The following is a 27,506-nucleotide window of genomic DNA, read 5'->3' as shown; positions in this document are numbered from 1 at the left end:
ATCTTTTTTTTTTTTTTGAGACGAAGTCTGCTCTGTCACCAGGCTAGAATGTTGTGGTGTGATCTCAGCTCACTGCAACCTCCGCCTCCCAGGTTCAAGCAATTCTCCTGCCTCAGCCTCTTGAGTAGCTGGGATTACAGGCACCCGCCACCGCACCTAACTAATTTTTGTATTTTTTAGTAGAGACAGGGTTTCACCATCTTGGCCAGGCTGGTCTCGAACTTCTGACCTCAGGCGATCCACCAGCCTCAGCCCCCCAAAGTGCTGGGATTACAGCATGAGCTACCATGCCCGGCCAGGAATCTTTTAAATAATACTGGCTGAAAAAAAAGAGAAGTGAAAGCAATATGCGACATTTTACACTAAATTATAACATTTCCTGTGCCTTCAAGTGTCTACACTCAACCAATGAACTCCAGGTAGGTAAAACTCGAGAGCCAAACCACCATGAATTCAGCACAGTGCTGATGTGGTAAATATCTAACTTATGGTTATAAAAAACATGTATCTGGTAAGCTTTGTAACAACATCTATGTATTTGATCACTTACTTCCCTTATAATGTGAATGGAGACAAATGCATACAGTTGTGCATGATATGAAGCAGTTGTCTAGAGGATACCCAGATGTTAACTGTGGGAGAGTGTTTAGAAAGCATCACCACTGACATGGAAGAAACAAACAAGATGAGGAGCAACGGTTAAGGTTAACCTGCTGTTCTATTTCAAAGAATTTCTGCTCAGGGAGCCAACAATTTTAACCAAGCATCCACCGGTCCCAGAACATTGAATAACCCCTGGATGCCTTTCTTTCCTTCAAATAAAATTTACTGTTTCTTAATGTAGTAGCCACCATCTCCCATCCCTGTGTGTTGTCCATGGGAATGCCTTTAACAGAATAATGAATAAAGTACTTGCTTAATACGCTGTAAGCTCCCATGTCTGAATAGGGAGAGGAAGGGTTCAGAACATATGAGTATTTTTTTTTTTTTTTACCACGCATTCATTCACAGAAAGCAGAATTTCTTAATTGCAGCAAGAAAGTCAGTCATTTTTGCCTGCCTTTCTTTGGTATTATTAGGTATCTTCAGACTACAGAGAGAATTTGTGGTAACATGTTCGTGCTTTTCTTCTTAGGTTAATCTTTAGCCTTGGGATAGATCCTTTGCTAAATACTCTGATCCCAGTTATAATCTGTTCTGCAACAAAACTAGGGCCAAACTGGTAAGAAGTCCAATATCATGAACCTAGTCTATTCATAAACAACTCGTGGCCTTCCATGAACTTATTTCCCCATCACCAAACAAATATGTATTATTTGTGCCATTTTAAAATCTACCTCTCAGTTATTGCTGGAATGGCAGCACTAAATAATCTCTTCTCACCATAGAACTCTACTTTATGCTAGCTCCTATAATAGGCATGTAAAAGTTGCCCTTCTTACCTCCCGGAACCTACTTTTACAAATGCTATTCCTTCTGCCTGTAATTCTGGTCTCCCTCTCCTTGCTTCATTATTTCTTTTATGTCAACATTAGGCACCACTTCCTCCAAAGAGCTTCCCCTAATTCTCCTATAGTTTCTAAATTAGGTCATCCTTCCAAAATGCTTCCACAATATCCTGCTTTATTCAATTTTTTTAATTTTAAAAGACTGGGTCTTGCCACATTGCCTAGGCTGCCTCAAACTCCTGGGCTCAAGCAATTCTCCCACCACAGCCTCCCAGGTAGCTGGGACTAAAGGCATGTGCTACTGTGCCTGGCTGTTTATTCACTTTTGAAGCACTGCTCATACTATAGTTTATATAAATGCATATTTTCTTGTCTTTCTTTGAGTCTCTAACAAGAATGATCTCATTTTCCATTGTATCTCTAGTACCTAGACAGTGCTTAGCATGTGGTAGGCATCTGATAAATGAATAGGCAAACCCTGAAGGTTGTGAAGATCACAGGGAACAAACAGATTATGTAACTCTAGGATTAAGAAATGCAAATAGGTTAGAACTTGAGGATATAAAGTGAGAAGTGACAGATCAAAGTTTTTAGACATGAAGATTAAGTTTTTAGAAATGAAGATTAAGTTTTTGAATATTAAAAAATTAAAAAAGAACTACTAATAGGCTATTATATATATATTCCTTTTTTTTTTTTTTTTTTGAGACAGGGTCTCACTGTGTCACCCAGGCTGGAGTGCAGTGGTGTGATCATGGCTCACTGAAACCTCTGCCTCCTGGTTTCAAGCGATTCTCCCACCTCAACTTCCCAGGTAGCTGGGATCACGGGTGTGCGCCATCACACCCAGCTAATTTTTGTATTTTTAGTAGAGGCGGGGTTTCACCATGTTGGCCAGGCTGGTTTTGAACTCCTGACCTCAAGTGATCTGCCTGCCTTGGCCTCCCAGAGTGCTGGGATTGTAGGCGTGAGCTACCGCACCTGGCTTATTTTCTATATTTTGACTATGGTGGTTACTTACATGAATAAATATGTTTGTCAAAACTCACTGAAATGCACACTTAAAATGGGGGTCCACTTTACTGAACATCAATTTTACCTCAATAAAGTTGGTTTTTAAAAAAAAGCACTAGTGAAATATACTGGAAAAAACCTAGATAAATGAAGGGATATACTATGGGGGGAATAATAATTCTACCAATAGAAACAGCAACAACAAAAATAACATGATTGTAGCTATGTTTTTGTTTGTTTGTTTGTTTTGAGACAGGGTCTCATTCTGTCACCCAGGCTGGAGTGTAGTGGCACCATCTCAGCTCACTGCAACTTCTGCCTCCCAGGTTCAAGTGATTCTTGTACCTCAGCCTCCCGAGTGGTCTCGAACTCTCGGGCTCAAGTGATCCGCCCACCTTGGCCTCCTAAAGTGCTGGGATTAGAGGTGTGAGCAACTGTGCCAGGCCTCTAGCTATAAATGTAAAACTTGACCTGGTCGATACTTTTCCATTATTAAGATTTTGAAATGTGTGACTATTCCACATGAAGTCTTCTATCTTATTCTATCAACAAAATAAACGTTATTACTTACATAGCAAGGTCACAAAAACCTTACCTGCTTTTAGAATGTGAGCTTGGTAATAGCTCATTCAATCTTTCATGTTTTAGGTCCCTGTAAGATATTAGTATTGTGGCCTCTGCTCTCTTAATAATTTTCTATTTCTGAGCCCTCTCATAGGTTCTTCTCCGCCCTTTAATGTTAATATATTTTTCTAATTTTTATAAAATGATGTCACATTTTTATCATTAAAACTAGGGACAGAGTGAATAAATTCAGGATGCCACAAAAAAGGCTTCATGTGGAATAGTGAGACATTTCACAACCTTAATAATGGTAAAGTATTGACCAGGTCAAGTTTTACATTTATAGCTACAATCATGTTATTTTTCTTGTTGCTGCTTAGTTTTTTTTTGTTTTGTTTTGTTTTTTCAAAAGTAGAGACAAGGTCTTATTATGTTGCCCAGACTGGTCTCAAATTACTAGGCTCAAGCAATCCTCCTGCCTCAATCCCCTGAGTAGCTGGGACTACATGGGGGACGCCATCATGCCTGGCTAATTTTTCTATAGAGACAGGGTTTCACCATGTTGCCCAGGCTGGTATCAAACTCCTGAGCTCAAGCAATCTGTCTGCCTTCGGCCTCCCCAAGTGCTAGGATTACAGGCATGAGCCACCATGCTCGGCTTCTATTTACATTTTTTATCATTTTATTATTTTTTTGAGACAGATTCTTGCGATGTTGGCTAGGCTACAGTGATCACAGCTCACTGCAGCCTCAACCTCCCAGGCTCAAGCAATCCTCCCACCTCGGTCTCTTGAGTAACCAGGACTACAGGTGCATGCCACCATGCCTGGCTAAGTTTTCAAATTTTGTAGAGATGAGGTCTTGCTATGTTAACCAGGCTGGTCTTGAACTCCTAGGCTCAAGGGATACTCCCACCTCAGCCTCCCAAAGTGCTGGAATTACAGGCATGAGCCAACGTGCGTGGCCAATCCTGTTATTTTTAAATTAAAATTCTGGAAATTGGCCGGGTACAGTGGCTCACACCTGTAATTCCAGCACTTTGGGAGGCTGAGACAGGTGAATCACCTGAGGTCAGGGGTTCGAGACAAGCCTGGCCAACATGGTGAAACCCCATCTCTACTAAAAATACAAAAATTAGCCGGGTGTGGTGGTGTGTCCCTGTAATCCCAGCTATTTGAGAGGCTGAGGTGGGAGAATTGCTTGAACCTGGGAGGCGGAGGCTGCAGTGAGCCAAGATCGTGCCACTGCACTAAAGCCTGGGCAACAGAGCGAGAACCTGTCTCAAAAATATTAATAATAATGATAATAATAAAATGAAATTCTAGAAATATTAAGAAAATAAAATTATAAATAAATAATGTTACTGGAATTCTTACATCCCATCCCTCTCACTAAATTCCTATTTAGCAAATCACATTAGGCTAATAAGAAGGCTAAATTCTAACCACCTGTCTTCCTATACTTCCATATGATCAAATAAACATGATTACTAATACAAAAATAGTTCCTTTCGGCCCGGTGTGGTGGCTCATGCCTGTAATCCCAGCACTTTGGGAGACCGAGGCAGGTCGATCACTTGAGGTCAGGAGTTCAAGACCAGCCTGGCCAACATGATGAAACCCCGTCTCTAACAAAAAAAATACAAAAATTAGCAGTGCATGGTGGCCTGTAGTCTCAGCTACTCAGGAGGCTGAGGCAGGAGAATTGCTTGAACCGGGGAGGCGGAGGTTGCAGTGAACCGAGATCGTGCCACCGCACTCTATATCCCAGGCAACAATGTGAGACTCGGCCTCAAAAAATAAATAAATAAATAATAAAAATGTTTATTTTTATTTTTGGGGGTCTCGTGACATTCCCCAGGCTGATCTTGAACTACTGGCTTCAAGCAATTCTCCTGTCTTAGCCTCTCAAAGTGTTGGGATTACACATGTGAGCCACCATGCCTGGTCAAGAGTGAATTTTTTTTTTTTTTTTTTTGAGACAGGGTCTCACTCTGTCACACAGGCTGGAGTGCAGTGGCATGATCTCAGCTCACTGCAACCTCTGCCTCCCAGGTTCAAGCGATTCTCATGCCTCAGCCTCCCGAGTAGCTGGAATTACAGGCGCATGCAACCACGCTTGGCTAATTTTTGTATTTTTAGTAGAGATGGGAGTTTTGCCATGTTGGCCAAGCTGGTCTCAAACTCCTGACCTCAGGTGATCCGCCTACCTCGGATCCCAAAGTGCTGGGATTCCAAGCATGAGCCACTGCGCCTGGCCCCAAGGTTGAATTTTAATATTCCTCTCCGTTACATCCAAAGGTCAATGTTCCTACATTAAGTTACTGTGATACAAATCAGAATAATCCTGCCCTATATAAAATTAAGTGATTTCACGCCCAGGCACGGTGGCTCACGCCTGTAATCCCAGCACTTTGGGAGGCCAAGGTGGGAGAACTGCTTGAGCCCAGGAGTTCAAGGTCAGCCTGGACAAAATTGTGAGACCCTGTCTTTAAAAAAAAATTAAATTTTTAATAATAATAAATTTAAAAATTTTTAAATTTTAAAATTTATTATGATTTCAGAAAATGCAGTTATTCTTATCAAAATACAATATCAATATATCTTTATAAAAATACAAATTATTCTTGTCAAATAGTCTTGTTTACCTTCAGCTTAATCTTGATATGTGCAAAAAGTTATAAAATTTCCCAGTATAAAAACAACGCATTTTATTTTAAATTTTTGAGACAGGGTCTTGTTCTGTCACCCAGGCTGGAATGCAGTGGTGCAATCACCGGTCACTGCAGCCTCAACCTCCTGGGCTCAGGTGATCCTCCCACCTCAGCCTCTTGAGTAGCTGGAACTACAGACATGTGCCATCACACCCAGCTAATTTTTTTTTTTTGTACTTTTTGTAGAGATGTGGTTTCACCATGTTGCCCCGGCTGGTCTCAAACTTCTCAGCTCAAGCGATCTGCCTGCCTTGGCCTCCCAAAGTGCTGGGATAAGAAGCATCAGTTACCAACGTCCAGCCGAAAACAACCCTTTTGGTGACAATGACAATATGAAGAAAATGATTACACTAACCGTGGAGGGCCTCTGCACCATATTCTCCAGCCTGGTGTGGCTAAACTCGAGGCTGATGACATTATAGAGTTTCTCTCGCTCCTCCTCTGGGGTCTCATAGTAGCGTGTCCACTGAGCCATGGTCATTTCAATGCCTTTCTGTGTGTTCACGTCCATGACATCCACCATGCGACGACTCCCTGCCATAAAAGATGCACTGATCATCTCTATCGAGCCACTAATATCCTTAAATATAGTAAGAATATTTTTTAAAAAGTAGAAGAAAAAATACTGTCCTTTCTTATTTTCAATAACACACAAGGAAAAAGTTCTCACTCAACATAATCATAATCAAATCACAAAGAATGGGAAAGACAATGGATAATGTTAATAATAATTATTCCCTAAGGCATGTTTACTATACAGTCAGTTGTTGACTCTTTTATCTAATGTCTCATTTAATCCTAACAATTCTAAATGCTAAATACTAATCTCCACTTCATACATGAGAAAGCAGATGTTAGGTAACTTACAGAACAAAGCAGGAAAAGAACCGGGGCAGGCTCACTCTAGAGTCAAGCTCTTACTTACTGATCTATACTGATTTGATGCAGGTTGACCTAATCTATCTCATAATTTGAATGAAGTATTCATAATTTAGTGGGTAACAGACTGATTTTGAATTTATATTCTTTTGTTAAACAGGGCTATTTCGCAAACCTGTTGCTAATATCCTAGCCCATGAAGATAATTATCCTAGTTCATGAAGAACAAAGTCCCCTTTTCATTTATTCCACAAATATTTATAGAATGATAAAGACACCAGGATGGACACGAAAATCTATATCAGATTCTTGTTAACTATAACAACTACAACAAAATGCATAAGGCCACAAGAGTCAGCATAAAATAGTAGTGGAGAGAAAACAATAGCTTTGGAGTCAAAGAGACCTAAGTTTGTTTGTTTATTTTTTAGAGACGGAGTCTCGCTCTGTCGCTCAGTCTGGAGTGCAGTGGCGCGCTCTCGGCTCACTGCAACCTCCCACCTCCTGGGTTCAAGCAGTTCTCCTGCCTCAACCTCCACAGTAGCTGGGACTACAGGCACACGCCACTACCCCACCTAATTTTTTGTATTTTAGTAGAGACGGGGTTTCACCATGTTGCCCAGGATGGCCTCAAACTCCTGAGCTCAGGCAATCCGCCTGTCTTGGCCTCCTAAAGTGCTAGGATTACAGGCGTGAGCCACCATGCCCGGCCTATTTATTTCTTTAATTTTATTTTGAGACAGTCTTGCTGTGTCACCCAGGCTGGAGTGCAGTGGTGTGAAATCTTGGCTCACTGCAACCTCCACCTCCCAGGTTCAAGAGATTCTTGTGCCTCAGCCTCCCAAGTAGCTGGGAATATGGCCGTGTGCCACCACGCCTGCCTAATTTTTGTATTTTTGGTAAAGTCAGCGTTTTGCCATGTTGGCCAGGCTGGTCTCAAACTCCTGACCTCAGCTGATCTGCCCGCCTTGGCCTTCCAAAATGCTGGGATTACACATGTGAGCCACTGCACCTGCCTGAGACCTAAGTTTAAATCTCAGCTCCTATACTACTTAGACAAGTTATATAATTTCTCTGAACATTAATATCTTGTGGAGAATGAGTATCACCTTGTGGGCCACTGTGAAGATTTAAAGTCGATAAAGTAAAATGTTTAATACAAACTAGGTGCTCAAGCGGCAGTAAAAACAAAAGGGAAGTATCATATTTTTATTAGACTGATCAGAAAAGGCTTTAGGAAAAGAGGGAGAAGAATAAGTAGAATTCTAACAAGAGATGATTCAACAGGGACAATTCCATGCAGAGGTAAAGTCATAAGCTAAAAGATTCAGAAAATGGTGGTCAAGGAAGGGAGAGAAAATAAAAAGCTGACAATATTGTATGCCTGGCCGGGCACGGTGGTGCACATCTATAATCCCATCACTCTGGGAGGTCAAGGCGGGCAGACAGCTTCTGTCCAGGAGTTTGAGACCAGCCTGGGCAACATAGCAAAACACCGTCTCTACTAAAAATACAAAAAAAAATTAAACATACACACACACAAAACAAAAAAATACAAATACAAATACAAAAAATTAGCTGGGCATGGTGGTGCGTGCCTGTAATCCCAGCTACTCGGGAGGGTGAGGTGTGAGAATCACCTGAGCCCAGGAGGTCGAGGCTGTAGAAAAAAAAAATTTATATCTATTGTCTTCCTTGTAAGACGAACAAACACCTGCCCTGGCTGGATATATCAGGTAGCATTAGAACCTGATACCCTGTCTCTAAGGAATTTATAGTTTAGTTAAAGATAGAAGATAATACCCAAGAGAAGAATATGGCCACTGTGAAATAGACAAGGCAGAATATATATATTACTAGTAAAACATAACTAATAATATAAGGCAATGGACAGAACCTACACTTCATATTTTAAAAGAAAAAGTGACTGTCAAATCAAAACTGCCAAGAAATACCACTTCACACCCACTAGGATCGCTATAATTTAAAAAATGGAAAATAATGAGTGCTAGAAAAAATGCAGAGAAATTGGAACCCTCATACATCTACTGGTGGGAATATAAGATGGTGCAGCCGCTACGGAAATTGGGTTTGCAGTTCCTCAATAAACTAAACACAGAACGACCATGTGACTCAGCAATTCCACTTCTAGGCATATATCTAAAAGAATTGAACAAGGTGTTCAAACAAAAGCTTGTACATAAATATTCACTGCAGCACTATTTAAAACAGCTAAAAGATGGAAATAACACAAATGTTTACCATGATATGAATAAACAAAATGTGGTTGATCCATACAAGGTAATAGTCGACCATAAAAAGGAATGAAGTATAATACATGCTACAACATGGATATACCAAGAAAACACACTGTATCAGCTGAGTGTGGTGGCTCACGCCTGTAATCCCAGCACTTTGGGAGGTCGAGGCGGGTGGATCACGAGGTCAGGAGATCAAGACCATCCTGGCTATCACGGTGAAACCCCATCTCTACTAAAAATACAAAAAATTAGCCAGGTGTGGTGGCAGGCACCTGTAGTCCCAGGTACTCGGGAGACTGAGGCAGGAGAATGGCATGAACCCAGGAGGCGGAGCTTGCAGTAAGCAGAGATCACACCACTGCACTCCAGCCTGGGCAACACAGTGAGACTCTGTCTCAAAAAAAAAAAAAGAAAAAAGAAAACACACTGTATCAAAGAAGCCTACACAAAAGGCTACATATTATATAGTTCCATTTATATGAAATATACAGATTAGACAAATTCACCAAGACAGAGTAGATTTGTTGTTGCCAGGAGTTAAGTGGAGGAGAAAACGGAGAATGCTCAAAGGTATGGAGTTTGTTTGGGGTGATGAAATTCTAGAACTAGATAGTGGTGATGGTTGCACACTGTGAAAAAACTTGATGACACTGGTATGCTTTAAAATGGGTACATGACAATGAAATGTTCTATGCAAAAAGAAAAAATGTAATGGTTATGATGGTAAACTTTATATTACCTGTATTTAACCATAATTTAAGAAATAATAAGTAAATGCTTTCCTTCAAGAATGTAGGGGAGGCCAGGTGTGGTGACTCACGCCTGTAATCTCAGCACTTTGGGAGGCCGAGGCGGGCAGATCACTTGAGGTCAGGAGTTTGAGACCAGCCTGGCCAACATGGTGAAACCCCATCTCTACTAAAAATACAAAAATTAGCTGGGCATGGTGGTACGCGGCCATAGTCCCAGCTACTTAGGAGGCTGAGGCAAGAGATTTGCTTGAATTCAAGAGGCAGAGGTTGCAGTGAGCCAAGATCGCACCACTGCACTCCGGATCTGGGCGACAGAGCAAGACTCTGTCTTAAAAAAAAAAAAAAAAAAAGAATGTAGAGGAAAGCATTTTATTCTTTTTTCCTTTTGAGATGGGGCCTCACTCTGTCACCCAGGCTGGAGTGCAGTGGCACAATCTAGACTCAATGCAACCTCTGCCTCCCAGGCTCAAGTGATCCTCCCACCTCAGCCTCCTGAGTAGCTGGGACTACAGTGCATGCCACCAATCCCAGTTAATTTTTTGTATTTTCGGTAAAGACAAGGTTTCACCATGTTGCCCAGGCTGGTATTCTTTTATTACTAGACTACTTATTTATTATATATTTTATATTATATAAAAATATATTTATAATATATTAATAATTAATAGATAATAAATATAATTAAAAATATTAATATATATTATTTATGTATTATAGACTATTACTAGACTATTTTGTATTTTCAGACTACTTAGTATAACCATATCTTGGAGATATTGTGGGTTCAGTTCCAGATCATTGCAATGAAGCAAATATTCCAGTAAGCAAGTCATACAAAACTTTTTGGTTTCACAGTGCATATATTTACATTATACTGTAGGCTATTAAGTGTACAACAGCACTGTATCTAAAAAACAAGGTACATACTTTTATTTAAAAATACTTTATTGCTAAAAATGCTAACAATCATCTGAGCCTTCAGTGAGTCATAATCTTGGCTTGTGGAGGAACTTGCCTCATTGTTGAGGGCTGCTGACTGATCAGAGTGGTGGTGGTTGCTGAAGGTTGGGGTGGATATAGCAACTTCTTTTTCTTTCACTGAAGTGTAAACCGTTTTTCTTTTTTTTTTTTTTTGGCGGCGGAGAGACAGGGTCTTGCTCTGTTGCCCAGGCTGGAGTGCACTGGCGCAATCACAGCTCACCACAGCCACAAACTCCTGGACTCTGGTAATCCTTCCACCTTAGCCTCCGGAGTAGCTGGGACTACAGGCACGTGCCACAATGCCTGGCTAATCCTTTAATTTTTGCCGATACAAGATCTCGCTGTTTCTCAGGTCGACAATTTCTTTTCTTTCTTTTATTTTTTTTTTTTTTGAGACGAAGTCTCGCTCTGTCGCCCAGGCTGGAGCGTAGTGGCGCGATCTCGGCTCACTGCAAGCTCCGCCTCCTGGGTTCACGCCATTCTCCTGCCTCAGCCTCCTGAGTAGCTGGGACTACAGGCGCCTGCCACCACGCCTGGCTAGTTTTTTTTTTTGTATTTTTAGTAGAGACGGGGTTTCACCATGTTAGCCAGGATGGTCTCAATCTCCTGACCTTGTGATCCACCCGCCTCAGCCTCCCAAAGTGCTAGGATTACAGACGTGAGCCACCATGCCCAGCTGACATTTCTTAAAATAAGACAACAATAAAGTTTGCAACATGGATTGATACTTCCTTTCACAAAGAGACTTCTCTGTAGCATACAATGCTGTTTGATATCATTTTACCCATGGTAGAACGTCTTTCAAAATTGGAGTCAATCCTCTCAAACCCTACTGCTGCTTTATAAACTCACTTTATGTAATATCCTAAATACCTTGTTATTTTAACAATGTTTACAGCATCTTCACCAGGAGTAGATTCCATCTTAAAAAAACAAACTTCTTTATTTGCTCATCCATAAGAAGCAACTCTTCCATCTGCTCAAGTTTCATTATAGATTGCAGCAATTCAGTCGCATCTTCGACTCCATTTCTAATTCTAGCTCTCTCACTATTTTCACCACATTTGCAGTTACTTCCTCCACTGAAGTCTTGAACCCCTCAATGTCATCAATAAGGGTGGGAATCAACTTTTTCCAAACTCCTGTTAATGTTGATATTTTGACCTCCTCCCATGTACCACAAATGCTCTTTTTCATTTTAATTATTTTTTTTAGAGACAGGGTCTCACTCTCATGCCCAGGCTGGAATAGAGTGGCAAGATCAGAGCTCATTGCAACTTCGAATTCCTGGGCTCAAGTGATCCTCCCACCTCAGCCACCCAAATAGTTGGGACTACAGGTGTACACCACCAAGCATGGCTAATTTTTTTTTTTTTTTTTTTTTTTTTTGAGATGGAGTCTAGCTCTGTTGCCTAGGCTGGAGTGTGGTGGGGTGGTGTGATCTTGGCTCACTGCAACCTCCGTCTCCCAGGTTCAAGTGATTCTCCTGCTTCAGCCTCCCAAGTAGCTGGGACTACAGGCCCATGCCACCACACTCGGCTAATTTTTGTATGTTTAGTAGAGACCAGGTTTCACCATACTGGTCAGGCTGGTCTTGAACCCCTGACTTGTGATCTGCCCACCTTGGCCTCCCAAACTGCTAGGATTACAGGCGTGAGCCACCGCACCGGGCCATGGCTAATTTTTTGTAGAGATGGTCTCACTATGTTTCCCAGGCTGGTCTCAAACTCCTGGCCTCAAGAGATCCACCACCTGGGCCTATCAAAACGTTGGGATTACAGACATGAGCCACTATGCCTGGCCATAAATGTTCTTAATGGCATCTACAGTGGTGAATCCTTTCCAGATGTTTTTCAATTTATTTGGTCCAGATTTACCAGCAGAATCACTATGTCAGCTATAGCCTTATGAAATATATATATATATACACACACACACACACACACACATATATATATATATATATATTTTTTTTTTTTTTTTTGAGACAGAGTCTTGCTCAGTCGCCCAGGCTGTAGTGCAGTGGTGCAATCTCGGCTCACTGCAAGCTCCGCCTCCCGGGTTCACGCCATTCTCCTGCCTCAGCCTCCCCAGTAGCTGGGACTACAAGCGCCCGCCACCACGCCCGGCTAATTTTTTTTGTATTTTCAGTAGAGACTGGGTTTCACCGTGTTAGCCAGGATGGTCTCAATCTCCTGACCTCGTGATCCACCCGCCTCGACCTCCCAAAGTGCTGGGATTACAGGTGTGAGCCACCGCGCCAGGCCATGAAATATATTTCTTAAATAATAAGACTAAAGTTGAGATTACTCCTTGATCCATGGGCCACAGAATGAATACTGCTATCTGGCATGAAAACGATATTAATCTCAGGCAAGGCATGGTAGCTCATGCCTGTAATCCCAGCACTTTGGGAAGCTGAGGCAGGCAAATCCCTTGAGCCCAGGAGTTCTAAACCAGCTTGGGGAACAGGGTCAAACTGTGTCTCTACCAAAACACAAAAATTAACTGGGTGTGTTGGCATGTGCTTGTAGTCCCAGCTAAAGGCTGAGGTGGAAGGATCACCTGAGCCCAGGGACACTGAGCCTGCAGTGAGCCATGACTGTACCATTGCACTCCAACTTGGGCAACAGAATGAGACCTTGTCTTAAAAAACCAAACAGGCTGGGCACGGTCGCTCACGCCTGTAATCCCAGCACTTTGGGAGGCTGAGGCGGGCGGATCATGAGGTGAGGAGATCGCGATCATCCTGGCTAACATGGTGAAACCCCATCTCTACTAAAAATACGAAAAAAATTAGCCGGACGTGGGGGCGGACGCCTGTAGTCCCAGCTACTCGGGAGGCTGAGACAGGAGAATGGCGTGAACCCAGGAGGTGGAGCTTGCAGTGAGCTGAGATCGTGCCACTGCACTCCAGCCTGGGCAACAGAGAGAGACTCCGTCTAAAAAGAAAAAAAAAACCACAACAAACAATATTAATCTCTTTGTACATTCCCATCAGAGGTCTTGGGTGAAGAGGTACACTGCCAGTGAGCAATAACATTTTGAAAGGAAGCTTTTTTCCTGAGCAGATCTCCACAGTGGGCTTAATAAATTCAGTAAACCATGCTGTAAAACAGGTGTGCTATCATCTAGGCTTTGTTGTTCCATTAATAGAGTAGATTTAGCATAATTCTTTTTTTTTTTTTTTTTGAGACGGAGTCTCGCTCTGTTGCCCAGGCTGGAGTGCAGTGGCGCGATCTCGGCTCACTACAAGCTCCGCCTCCCGGGTTCACGCCATTCTCCTGCCTCAGCCTCCCGAGTAGCTGGGACTACAGGCGCCCGCTACCACGCCCGGCTAATTTTTTGTATTTTTAGTAGAGACGGGGTTTCACCGTGTTAGCCAGGATGGTCTCGATCTCCTGACCTCATGATCCGCCCGCCTCGGCCTCCCAAAGTGCTGGGATTACAGGCGTGAGCCACTGCGCCCGGCCGATTTAGCACAATTCTTAAGGGCCCTAGGATTTTGGAATGGTAAATAAGCTTTTTTGGAATGGTAAATTTGGTTTCCAATTAAAATCACCAGCTGCATTAGCCCCTAACAAGAGAGTCAACTTGTCCCTTGAAGCAACTGCCTTTTATCTAGCTGGCCCTAGGATTTTGGAATGGTAAATAAGCTTTTTTGGAATGGTAAATTTGGTTTCCAATTAAAATCACCAGCTGCATTAGCCCCTAACAAGAGAGTCAACTTGTCCCTTGAAGCAACTGCCTTTTATCTAGCTATGAAAATCCTAGATGCTATCTTCTTCCAATAGAAGGCTGTTTCATTTACATGGAAAATCTGTTGTTTAGTGCAGCCTCCTTCATCAATGATCCTGGCTGGTTCTCCTGGATAACCTGCTGCAGCTTCTATATCAGCATGTGCTGCTGCTTTACCTTGTACTTCATTGTTACAAAGATGGTTTCTTAAACTTCATAAACCAACCTCTCCTAGCTTTAAACTTTTCTTCTGCAGCTCCCTCACCTCTCTCAGCCTTTACAGAATTAAAGAGAATCAGGGCTTTACTGTGGCTTAGGGTTTGTTAAGGGAATGTTATAGCTGGTTTGATTTTCTATCCAAACCACTCAGACTTTCTCCGTTATCAGTGATAAGGCTGTTTTTCTTTCTTATTCCCATGTTCACTGGAGTAGCACTTTTAATTTTCTTCAAGAACCTTTCCTTTGCATTCACATCTTGGTTAACTATTTGATGTAAAAGGCCTATCTTGGCTTTTGACATGCCTTAATCACTAAACTTAATCATTTCTAACTTTTGATTTAAAGTGAGAGAGGTGGGACTCTTCCTTTCACTTGAACACTTAAGAGGCCATGTGTTATTAGTTGGCCTAATTTCAATATTGTTGTGTCTCAGGAAATAGGGAGGCCTGAGGAGAGAAAGAGAACAGGGGAATAGCAATGTGGCAAAGCAGTCAGAACACATACAACATTTCAAGTCTGCTCTCCTATATGGATACAGTTCATGGCACCTCAAAACAAGTATAATAGTAATGTCAAAGATCACTGATCTGCTGGGTGCAGTGGCTCATGCCTGTAATCTCAGCACTTTGGGGAGGCCAAGGCGGGTGAATCACTTGAGGTCAGGAGTTTAAGATCACCCTGGCCAACATGGTGAAACTCCATCTCTACTAAAAATACAAAAATTAGCCAGGCATGGTGGTGCATGCCAGTAATCTCAGCTACTCGGGAGGCAGAGGCATGAGAATTGCTTGAATCCAGGAGGTGGAGGTTGCAGTAAGCCAAGATTGTGCCACTGCATTCCAGCCTGGGCAACAGAGTGAGACTCTGTCGAAAACAAAACAAAACAAAAAAAACTACTGATCACCACTGACAAATAATAATGAAAAGGTTTTTTTTTTTTTTTTGAGACGGAGTCTCACTCTGTCACCCAGGCTGGAGTGCAGTGGCGGGATCTCAGCTCACTGCAACCTCCGCCTTCTGGGTTCACGCCATTCTCCTGACTCAGCCTCCCAAATAGCTGGGACTACAGGCGCCCGCCACTGTGCCCAGCTAATTTTTTGTGTTTTTAGTAGAGATGGGATTTCACCGTGGTCTCGATCTCCTGACCTCGTGATCCGCCCGCCTCGGCCTCCCAAAGTGCTGGGCTTACAGGCATGAGCCACTGCGCCCGGCATAATGAAAAGGTTTTAAAATGTGACAGGCATGAAGTGAGCATATGCTATTGGAAAAATGGCGGCTACAGACTTGCTCAATGAAGGTTTGCCAGAAACCTTCAATTTGTTAAAAAAAAAAAAAAATACACTATCTGCAAAGTGCAATAAAATGAGATGCGCTCATACTCTGGGTATGGACCAGAGCACTTAGATAAAATTGTCATGGTCAAAGTAATAGCTAACATTTACTGAGAAGTCAGCACAGTTGATCCTTGAACAACACTGGTTTGAACTACATGGGTTCACTTATACATGAATTTTCTTCCATCCCTGCCACTCCTGAGACAGCAAAAGCAATCCCACCTCTTCCTCCTTAGCCTACTCATCATGAAGATGAAAAGACAGTAAATATATTTTCGATCTTAATAGTAAACAAATGTTCTTTTATGATTTAAGGAATTTTTTATCTTACTTTATTGTAAGAATACAGTATATAATATGTATAACATAAAATATGTTAATCAACTGTTTACATTATCCATAAGGCATCCAGTAAACAGTAGGTTATTGGTAGTTAAGTTTCTGAGGAATTCCAATTTATTTGTAGATTTCTGACTTGCTGGGGGTTGGTGCCTCTAGCCGTTGCATTGTTCAAGGGTCAACTGTATATGCCAGACACTGTTCTAAGCACTTCACATTTAAGTAACTTGTCCAAGATTACACAGCTAGTAATTAGTGTAGCTCAGGACAGTTTCGCTACAGAGTCCATATTCTCAACCAAATACATCCTATCACAGAAAGTTTACAAGACAGAATGGCTTACTTCTTTCTGAGACATAAACTGACACTGAAGAAGTAACATTCCACCACAGGCTGAAAAGAAGAGCTGGATCAGCTTTTTCACTGCATTTTGCCAATGATTAGCTATCCAAGAAACAAAAAAACACCCAGACTTTAAAAAACCTGGATAGAAAGTTAGTCACTGGCTGGGCAGAGTGGCTCACGCCTGTAATCCCAACACTTTGGTGGGGCCGAGGCGGGCTGACTGCTTGAGCTCAGGAGTTCCAAGACCAGCCTGGGCAACATGGCAAAATCCCATCTCTACAAAAAAAATACAAAAATTATCTGGGCATGGTGGTGCCCACCTGTGGTCCCAGCTACTCAGGAAGCTGAGGTGGGAGGATCGCTTGAGCCCAGGAAGTCAAGGCTGCAGGGAGTCATGATTGCCCCACTGCACTCCAGCCTGGGTGACAAAGCAATATCCTGTCTCAAAAAAAAAAAAAAAAGTTAATTTCTGATAAGGTCTGTTAGGTTAGATATAATTGCTATTTTATTTTAAATCACAGCAAAGTTATTTGTGTTCACCCTTGGGTTTATTTAGAAAATACAAGGTTACAAAGGGCTTCCAAAGATCATTATTAGCAGTAAGAAGATTACCGAGGAAAGGAAAAGTGGTAAGGAAGTGGGAAGAAAACCGAAGACTGATGACTGAATAAGATCTTACATATTTGCATAGCTCAGAAATTTGAATACTATATCCAGGAGTCTATTTTCTTTTTTTTCAACTTGTAAAAAATGGTAGTAAAATACAAAAAACATAAAATGTTCTATCTTAACCATTTTTAGGAGCACAGTTCAGTGTTATTAAATATATTCACAATGTTGTGCAACCATTACCACCATCCATCTCCATAACTCTGTTCATCTTATAAAACTGAAACTATGGCCGTTTTAAGTCCCCATTGCCCTTCTTCCCAGTAACCACTATTCTATTTTGTCTCCATGATTTTGGTTACTCTATATACTTCATGTCAGTGGAATTACACAGTATTTATATTTTTGTGGCTGGGTTATTTCACTTAGCATAAGTCCTTAGGATTCATGTAATGTGTAGTATATATCAGAATTTCCTTCCTTTTTAAGGCTAAATAATAATCCAGTGAATGGAAATAGCACATTATGCTTAAGTATTCACTGCTGATGGACATTTAGGTTGCTACATTTTAGCTACTATGAATTATCATTCAGCCAAGCACTGTGGCTCATGCTTGCAGTCCCAGCTATGCAAGAGGCTAAGGCAGGAAGATTGCTTGAGTCCAGGATTTCAAGGCCAGCTTGGGCAACACAGTGAGACCTTATCTCTTAAAACTACAATAGGCCCACTTGCTCCCTCCTGCCATCTGGCTGACATGAAGAACTGGAGGTGGCAGCAGTGGTAGCCTGCATCTGAGGCTCATGGGCTGCAAGCCCCGCTCGTGCACCATGGATGATTTTGCCAAAGGAAGTTTCACTGTAGTGGATTATGTCTTGTTAGAAAATTGCCCTAATATGGGTGACTGTGTCATTGCTCCTCAATTTATGACCGACAATTATGTTCGTGTGACTCAGCTTAACTGGGATGGGGTGGGTATGCAATAAAAAGATTACATCTAAGTGAGAGAAATTTAGCAATTCTTGTGGTTCTAAGTTTGAAGAAATCACAACATCTTGAGTTGATAGAAGATATTGTGGATCTGGCAAAGAAAGTTGCTGTAAGTGGTAGAAAAATTATTTATTCCTTATTGGAGCCTATTGAGAACTGGTTATAAAATAGAAAATAAAATACTGGCAACGGAACCAGCTTTGAACTGGGTAAATACACAGGCAATATTAACAATTCTAACTAAATTAGGACAAGCTGACAATTGTTGGCTTATGTTAAGTATTTTCTTTACTGAATATAAGTACAATATAACTAAAGTTCTAACAGAGAACTGCAATTTGCTTGAAGAATTTAAAACCCAAGGTTATACAGACTGCATAGAGCATGAACAACTAATAAAAATAAAAGGAAATAAAGAGTTTTGCAAAGAAAGACTTGATACAGCTCTATTACACCAGAGCCACTGAATAGAGACCTGAAAACCATTTTCTTTATAGTAACAGAGTTCTTTGTTTTCTTCATACTGGACAGTTTAGAACACAGTCCCATGGTATAAAATTTGGAAAATAGAAGAGTTTACAAAGAAAATAAAAATCACCAGTAATCCAACCACCTTGAATAATATTGCTGTATTAATGTTATTCAACTTTTTTTTTTTTTTTTGAGACGGAGTCTCACTCGATCACCCAGGCTGGAGTGCAGTGGTGCGATCTCGGCTCACTGCAGCCTTCGCCTTCTGGGTTCAAGTGATTCTCCTGCCTTAGCCTCTCGGGTAGCCGGGACTATAGGCATGTGCCACCACGCCCGGCTAATTTGTTATGCAACTTTTAGATGGCTCAAGTCATGGATAAACTGAGACTATTTAGACTAAAGAACTGGATGGGCTTGACAGTCTTCCATCAATACCACTATTCTCAACAGGTTCTGACAAGAAATGAGTTGCAAATGTCTTTAGGTTATTGCCTCTGTCTAGGTCCAGAATTGCATATATTCTACACTGTTTGAAGGTAAGTTTGTACACTTTCAAGATCAGATGAATAGGCTGGCAATTCTAAAAGTTGAGGATTCCTGTAATAATTGAGAAGCCAATCCAAAAATCGTGCCTTGCAGGAAGTCATCCACTCTCCAGCTCCAAGAGCTAAGAGGCAAATCCAAGTATTTCTGCTCCTTCATGAATGCTGAATCTTAGATACACAAATAGGATCCTCCTAAAACCCTGCTGCAACAGCAGGTGAATCAAAGTAGGAGTACAGAAGCCAGGTAGCTTGCTGAGGTAAAGAGCAGGTTGTGGATCTATCCTTGTACCTCCTTCCTGATGGTCTAGCTTGTGGTTTAATACCACCTACATTTTTATTAGAGGCAGGTAAGCAGCACTGAGAGCCCTCTATTTTTTACTAGGCAATCACCAATATGTATTGGGTGCCTATGTAATGCACAAAGTGTTATGCCACATTGCTTTTGTGGTGTTTCTTACCTTCTCGCAGTATTTACATGATTTACTCAATAATGCAGGGATAATGTTTTCAGGGTCCACAGTATATATAACTCCTGATCAACTGACTAGATAACATAACTTAAGAACACGTTGTTAGTAATTCAGATGTGCCATTGACAGAGGAGGACCTATGCCTCAGAAAGACTTTTATCTGAGTTACCAAGGTTGAGATGTTTTGAAAGATGCTAGATCTGGGAATCTGGCTGAGCAGCTGCTGGGACAGCTGGGGGTAAAGCAACCACCCTCCCCCAGTTTAGAAAAGGATGTACTACTCAGCTGTTCCACAAGGCCAGGATTTTTATTTGCTTTCATTGAAGCAAGAACTGAGATACACAAAGAGAACAGAAATGGAACATTTTAAACTAATACTAGAAAAGAAACAAAAGGATTAAAGTCATGAATGCTAAAACTGCTGAAATAATTTATCATAAAAGATTAGAAAATATAAGTAGAAACACTCAAAGAAATGAGATTAAATTTTAAAAATAACTTTGGCAAGATTAGTATCTAAAATGGTGGACAGGTGCAGTGAGATTACGCCTATAATCTCAGCAATTTGGGAGGCCAAGACAGGAGGACAGCTTCAGGCCTGGGGCTAGAGACCAGCTTCTTCAACACAGCGAGACCCCTGTCTCAATAAATACGTATGTATGTATGTATGTATGTATGTATGTATTGAGATGGGGTCTCACTCTGTTGCCCAGGCTGGAATACAACGACATGGTCTCAGCTTACTGCAACCTCCCCATCCTGGGTTCAAGCAGTTCTTCTGCCTCAGCCTCCCAAGTAGTTGGGAATAGAGGCGCCTGCCACCATGCCTGGCTAATTTTTGTATTTTTAGTAGATACGGTGTTTTGCCATGTTGGTCAGGCTGGTCTCGAACTCCCGACCTCAGGTGATCTGTCTGCCTCAGCCTCCCAAAGTGCCGGGATTACAGGCGTGAGCCACCACGCCCAGCCAATATATACGTATTTAAAAGGATAAAAATAATACTGTCTCCAACAACATGGCTGTGACTCTTCTGGGCACTTTATGTGTATTAACTTTTAAAACTAGAGTTTCTACTATTAATCACTATGAGAAAGTGATAACAGAATAAAAGGGAACATGAAAGTTTAAAACATTTAAATAGATGGCCCAAATAGTCAATAAACATTTCTGAGAACATGATTATCCTTACAGGACATGCAGATTAAAAACTACAAGTTTCTCTTTCATACCCATCAGATTGTTGAAAGTTTAAGTCTCGGCCAGGTGCGGTGGCTCACGCCTGTAATCCCAGCACTTTGGGAGGCTGAGGCGGGTGGATCACCTGAGGTCAGGAGTTCAAGATCAGCCTGGCCAACATGGAAAAACCCTGCCTATACTAAAAATACAAAAATGAGCCGGGTGTGGTGGCAAGCGCCTGTAATTCCAGCTACTCAGGAGGCTGAGGCAGGAGAATCACTTGAACCTGGGAGGCGGAGGTTGCAGTAAGCCGCGATCGCGGCACTGCACTCCAGACTGAGAAACAAAGTGAGACTCTGATAACCCCTAGCCAAAAAATAAAAATAAAAAATAAATGAATATCTCATAATATCAAGTATTTGAGTGAATATGGAACAAAGGACACTCTCATACTTGACTCAACAAAGTGTAAACTGGAACAATCACTTTGGAGAGGAATTTGACAAGGTGAAAATGTATACTCTTTGGCCCACTTCTAGGCTTATACCCTCTAAACTCTCAAATGTGTACCCAAGAAGAAATTTATAAACCTTCATTGTAGCATTATTTGTAAGACAAGAAATGGAGGCCAGGCACGGTGGCTCATGCCTGTAATCCTAGCACTTTGGGAGGCCAAGGCGGATGGATCACTTGAGGTCAGGAGTTTGAGACCAGCCTGCCCAACATGGTGAAACCCCGTCTGTACTAAAAAATACAAAATTGACCAGGCATGGTGTTGCATGCCTGTAATCCCAGCTACTCGGGAGGCTGAGGCAGGAGAATCGCTTGAACCTGGGAGGTGGAGGTTGCCGTGAGCCAAGATCGCGCCACTGCACTCCAGCCAGGGCACCAAGAGAGATGCTCCATCTCAAAAAAAAAAAGAAATGGAAACAAAGTAAATGTCCATTGGTGGGGGATGGGTAAATTATGGTATATTCATACAATGGAATTCTATATGGTAGTTAAAATGAATGCAATGTTTAGTGAAAAAGCAAGCTGCAGAATGATTTGTACACTATGATGCCATTTGTTAATGTTTAAAAACATGCAAAGCAATATGCATGTCTACAGACTATACATTAAAAACCAAGGGAGTGCCTATCTCTGGAGAGAGGAGGAAGGACAAGGGATTGAAAATGGGAAGAATGGTACACAGTGGATGTCAATGCTAACAAACTTCTGCAAAAAGAGCTGAAGTAAATATGGCAAAAGGTTAATTTCTTACTAAGTTGTACACAAGTGGATCTTCATTTTGGGTTTATAGATGGGTGTTCATTTTGTTAATGATATTCTCTGTAATTTTATGTATATTTGAAATATTTGACAAACAGCAAAACTAAGTGTAAAGATGCACATGATAGAAGGAACCAAAGAAAAATACTAATAACAAATAAAAAAGTCATATCATCTGCCAACAGAGGTGACTTTACTTCTTCCTTTACAATTTGCATGCCTTTTCTTTCCTTTTTTTGCCTAATTGCTCTGTTAGGACTTCCAGTGCTACATTGAATAGAGGCAGTAAAAGCAGGCGTCTTTACGCTGTTCCTGATCTTAAATGCTTTTGGTGTTTCACCACTGAGTATGATATTTACTGGGGGTTTTTCATATAAAGCTTTTATTATGTTAAGGTAGTTTCCTTTTATTTCTAGTTTGTTAAGTGTTTTTATCATGAAAAGGTGTTGAATTTTGTCAAATATCTTCTCTGTGTCAATTGAGATGATCATGTAACTTTTTTCCTCCTTCACTGTTAATGAAATTTATATTGATTGATTTTCACATGTCAAATCATCTATTCCAGGAATAAATCCCACTTGGTCATGGTGTATAATCCTTTTAATATGCTGCTGAATTTAGTATGCAAGTATTTTGTTGAGGAGTTTTACATCATTGTTCAAAAAGGATATTGATTTGTAGTTTTCTTGTACTGTCTTTGTCTCGCTTTGGTATCAGGGTAATGCTGGCCTCACAGAAAGACTTAAGAAGTGTTCCCTTGGCCGGGCGCAGTGGCTCACGCCTGTTATCTCAGCACTTTGGGAGGCTGAGGCGAGCAGATCACGAGGTCAGGAGATCGAGACCATCCTGGCCAACATGGTGAAATCCCATCTCTACTAAAATACAAAAAATTAGCCGGGCATAATCCCAGCTACTTGGGAGGCTGAGGCAGGGGAATCGCTTGAACCCAGGAGGTGGAGATTGCAGTAAGCCGAGATCGCGCCACTGCACTCCAGCCTGGCGACAGCAACGAGACTCATCTCAAAAAAAAAAAAAAAAAAAGAAGTGTTCCCTCTTAAATTCTTTGGAAACGTTTGAGAAGAATTGGTGTTAGTTCCTCTTTAAATGTTTGGTAGAATTCACCACCAAAGCCATCAGGCCCAGCCTTTTCTTCGTTGGGAGATTTCTGAATATTGACTCAATCTCCTCACTAACTACAATATAGTTCTATTCAAATTTTCTATTTCTTAGTGATTTAGTCTTAATAAGTTTTGTGTTTCTAGAAATTTGTACACTTCATCTAGGTTATCCAATTTATTGATGAACAATTGTTCGTAGTATTTTTTTTTTGACAGAGTCTCGCTCTGTTGCCTAGGCTGGAGTACAATGGCACAATCTGGGCTCACTGTAACCTCCGCCTCCTCAGTTCAAGCGATTCTCATGACTCAGCCTCCTGAGTAGCTGGGATTACAGGAACATGCAACCATGTCCAGCTCAGTTTTTGTATTTTCAGTAGAGACGGGGTTTCACCATGTTGCCCAGGCTGGTCTCAAACTCCTGAGCTCAGGCAATGCACCCACCTTGGCCTCCCAAAGTGCTAGGATTACTGGAATGAGCCACCACGCATAGTATTCTCTTACAATCCTTTTTATTTCTACAGAATTGGAAGTAATGTCCTCACTTTCACTTTCTTTTTTTGAGTCGGAGGTTTGCTCTTGTCACCCAGGCTGGAGTGCAGTGGTGCAATCTTGGCTCGCTGCAACCTCTGCTTCCTAGGTTTAAGCCATTCTCCTGCCTCAGCCTCCTGAGTAGCTGGGATTACAGGCATGTACCACCACATCCAGCTAATTTATGTATTTTTAGTAGAGACAGGGTTTCATCACGTTGGCCAGGCTAGTCTCGAACTCCTCACCTCAGGTGATCCACCCGCCTCGGCCTCCCAAAGTGCTGGGATTATAGGTGTCAGCCACCGTGCTCGGCCCTCACTTTCACTTCTGATTTTAGTAATTCGATCTTTCTTTCCTTAGTCCATCTGGCTAAATAAAACTTTGTCAATTTTGTTTATCTTTTCAAAGAAGAACCACCTTTTGGTTTCTTTGACTTTTCTCTATTGTTTTTCTATTCTTTATTTCATTTATCTCTGCTCTAATCTTTATTACTTCCTTTAGCTTTAGGTTTAGTTTGTCCTTTTTCTAGTTATTTAAGTTGTAAGGTTAGGTTGTTGATTTTAAGTTTCTCTTCTTTTGTTAAAGAGATTGGTGTTTGTTTGTTTGTTTTTTGACAGAGTCTCACTTTGTTGCCCAGGCTGGAGTGCAATGTGCGATCTTGGCTCACTGCAACCTCCGCTTCCCAGGTTCAAGTGATTCTCCTGCCTCAGCCTCCCGAGTAGCTGGGACTACAGGTGTCCACCATCATGCCTGGCTAATGTTTGTATTTTTAGTAGAGATGGGGTTTCGCCATGTTGACCAGGCTGGTCTCGAACTCCTGACCTCAGGTGATCCACCCGCCTCAGCCTGCCAAAGTGCTAGGATTACAGGCGTGAGCCACCTCGCCCGGCCGAGATAAGGTCTTGCTATGTTGCCCAAGCTGGCCTCAAAATCCTGGGCTCAAGCAATACTCCTGCCTCAGTCTCCCAAGTAGCTGGAACTATAGGCACATGCTACTGCAATCAGTGATTCCGTGTTTTATAATCAAAGCATTTATAGCTACAAATTTCTCCTTTAATGTTGCTTTCACTGATCCCTATACGTTTTGGTAGGCTGTGTTGTGTTCATTCATCTATAAGTATTTTCTAATTTCCATGTGATTTCTTCTTTGATTCACTGATTGTTAAATTCCACAATTTTGTGACCTTTCCAGTTTTACCTGTTATTGATTTTTAACTTCATCCCATTGTGGTTGGAGAAGATACTTTGATATCTATTTTTTAAATCCACTGATATTTAATCTGTAGCCTAACATATGGTGTATCCTGGAAAATATCCTACATACACTTGAAAAGAATGTGTATGCTATTGCTGTTAGGTAGGATTCTGTCTGTGTCTGTGAGATCTAGTTGGTTTACTGTGTTAAGTCCGCTATTTCCTTCCTTATTTTCTGTCTGGTTGTTCTATCCATTATTGAGAGGGGGTACTGAAGTCTCCAAGTATTACTGTATAGTTCTGTCAGGTTTTCCTTTGGGTATACTGATGGTCTGTCGTTAGGTACATAAATGTTTGTAATTGTTATATCTTCTTGCTATAGTTAAACCTTTAATTAATATATGTCTTTGCCTCTTGAAACCATTTTTTTTTTTTTTTTTTGAGACAGTGTCTTGCTCTGTCACCCAGGCTGGAGTGAAGTGGCACAATCTCAGGTCACTGCAGCTTTGACCTGCCAGGCTCAAGTGACACTCCCACCTCAGCTTCCTGAGTAGCTTAGACTACAGGCATGTGCCACCATGCTTGGATTATTTTTATTTTTTTGGTAGAGACGAGGTCTCACCACGTTACCCAGGGTAGTCTCAAATTCCTGGGCTTAAGCAATCTTCCCGCCTTGGCCTCCCAAAGTTGGGATTACAGACGTGTGAGGCACCATGCCCAACCATTTTTTCTTTCTTTTTTTTTTTTTTTTTTGAGACAGAGTCTTGCTCTGTCGCCCAGGCTGGAGTGCAGTGGCGCGATCTCGGCTCACTGCAAGCTCTACCTCCTGGGTTCACGCCATTCTCCTGCCTCAGCCTCCCGAGTCGCTGGGACTACAGGCGCCTGCCACCACACCCGGCTAATATTTTGTATTTTTAGTAGAGACGGGGTTTCACCGTGTTAGCCAGGATGGTCTCGATCTCCTGACCTTGTGATCTGCCTGCCTTGGCCTCCCAAAGTGCTGGGATTACAAGCGTGAGTCACTGCGCCCAGCCTCTTTCTTTCAAGACACAGGGTCTTGGCTCTGTCACCCAGGCTGGACTACAGTGGTGTGATCAGAACAGCCTCAAACTCCTGGGCTCAAGTGATCCTCCTGCCTCAGCCTTCCAAGTAGCTAGGAGCACAGGCATGTAACACCATGCCCAGCCAACTTTTAAAATTACTATTATTATTTTTTTTATAGACATGAGGTCTTGGTATGTTGCCCAGGCTGGTCTCTGAATTCCTGGCTTCAAGCAGTCCTGCCTCGGCCTCCCAAAGTGCTGGGATTATAGGTGTGAGGCACCATACCAGGCCCCTCTTGAAACCATTCTTTGATTTAAGGTCTGTTTTAGGGCCCGGTGCCATGGCTCACGCCTATAATCCCCAGCACCTTGGAAGGCCCAGGTGGGCAGATCGCTTGAGGCTGGGAGTTTGTGACCAGCCTGGCCAACATGGCGAAACCCCGTCTCTACTAAAAATACAAAATTTAGCCAGGCATGGTGGCAGGCACCTGTAAATCCAGCTACTTGGGAGGCTGAGGCAGGAGAATTGCTTGAACCAGGAGACAGAGGTTGCAGTGAGTCGAGACTGCACCACTGCACACCAGCCTTGGCAACAGAGCAAGACGTCATCTCAAAATAAATAAATAAATAAAATCAATTAAATAAATTAATAAATGTCTGTTTTATCTGATATAAGTATAGCTACCCCTGCTCTTTTGGTTACTGTTTGCATGGAATAGCTTTTTCCATCCTTTCACTTTCAATCTATTTCTGTCTTTTGGATCTTTAGTGAGTCTCTTGTGGACAGCATATAGTTGTGTCATGCCATTTTTATCCATTCTGCCAATTTCTTGTCTTTTGATTGGGGAATTTAATCCACTTATATTTAAAGTACTTGTAAGGAGGAACATACTTCTGTCATTTTGGTATTTGACTTCTATATCCTTATAGCTTTGTTCCTCATTTTCCTAAATTACTGTTTTCTTTTGTACTTAGATACATTTATTTGGTGAAATGTGTAAATTCCTTTCTCATTTCCTTCTGTATATATACTATAGATCTTGTCTTTATGGTTATCATAGGGATTACATCTAATATCCTAAAGTTAAATTCTATTTTTAATTAATACCAGTTTGACTTCACTACTATTCAAAGAATCTGCTCCTTTACAGCTCTGTCTCTACCCCTTTTGGTTACTGATGTCACAAAACCACATCCTTATATACTGTGCCCCTATTAGTTATTAGCTTTTGCCCTTAAACATAAATTAGTAACTCATTCATTCATTCATGGGGTGGAAGAAATGGGTCTTTGCTATGTTGCCCAGGCTGGTCTTGAATTCCTGGGTTCAAGCAATCCTCCCACCTCAGCCTACTGAGTAGCTGGGATTACAGGCATATACCACTATACCCCGTTCTACTAATTATTTTTAATGTATTGATCTCTCAAATTATGTACAAAATAAAATGTGGGGCTACACTCAAAGTTTCAGTATTAGATTTTAGGCTAACAACTGTCTTTTAAAA

The 27,506-nt window shown here is 41.6% G+C and overlaps 1 protein-coding gene across 5 annotated transcripts in view; it reads right to left on the bottom strand.

The window, feature by feature from the left end:
* KDM2A (lysine demethylase 2A) overlaps positions 1–27,506 on the bottom strand; it is a 144,678-nt gene that overhangs the window by 44,975 nt on the left and 72,197 nt on the right. For all 5 annotated transcript variants that reach the window (XM_063783124.1, XM_001172828.6, XM_016946467.3 and 2 more), the window contains one exon: positions 6,095–6,273. In XM_063783124.1, the coding sequence (XP_063639194.1) occupies positions 6,095–6,273 (179 nt within the window). The remainder of the gene's footprint in view (positions 1–6,094; positions 6,274–27,506) is intronic.

The sequence above is a fragment of the Pan troglodytes genome, chromosome 9, assembly GCF_028858775.2.
Source record: "Pan troglodytes isolate AG18354 chromosome 9, NHGRI_mPanTro3-v2.0_pri, whole genome shotgun sequence".
Lineage (NCBI taxonomy): Eukaryota > Metazoa > Chordata > Mammalia > Primates > Hominidae > Pan > Pan troglodytes.
Note: the sequence above shows the minus strand (reverse complement) of the source record. Positions and strands in the feature narration are given on the sequence as shown.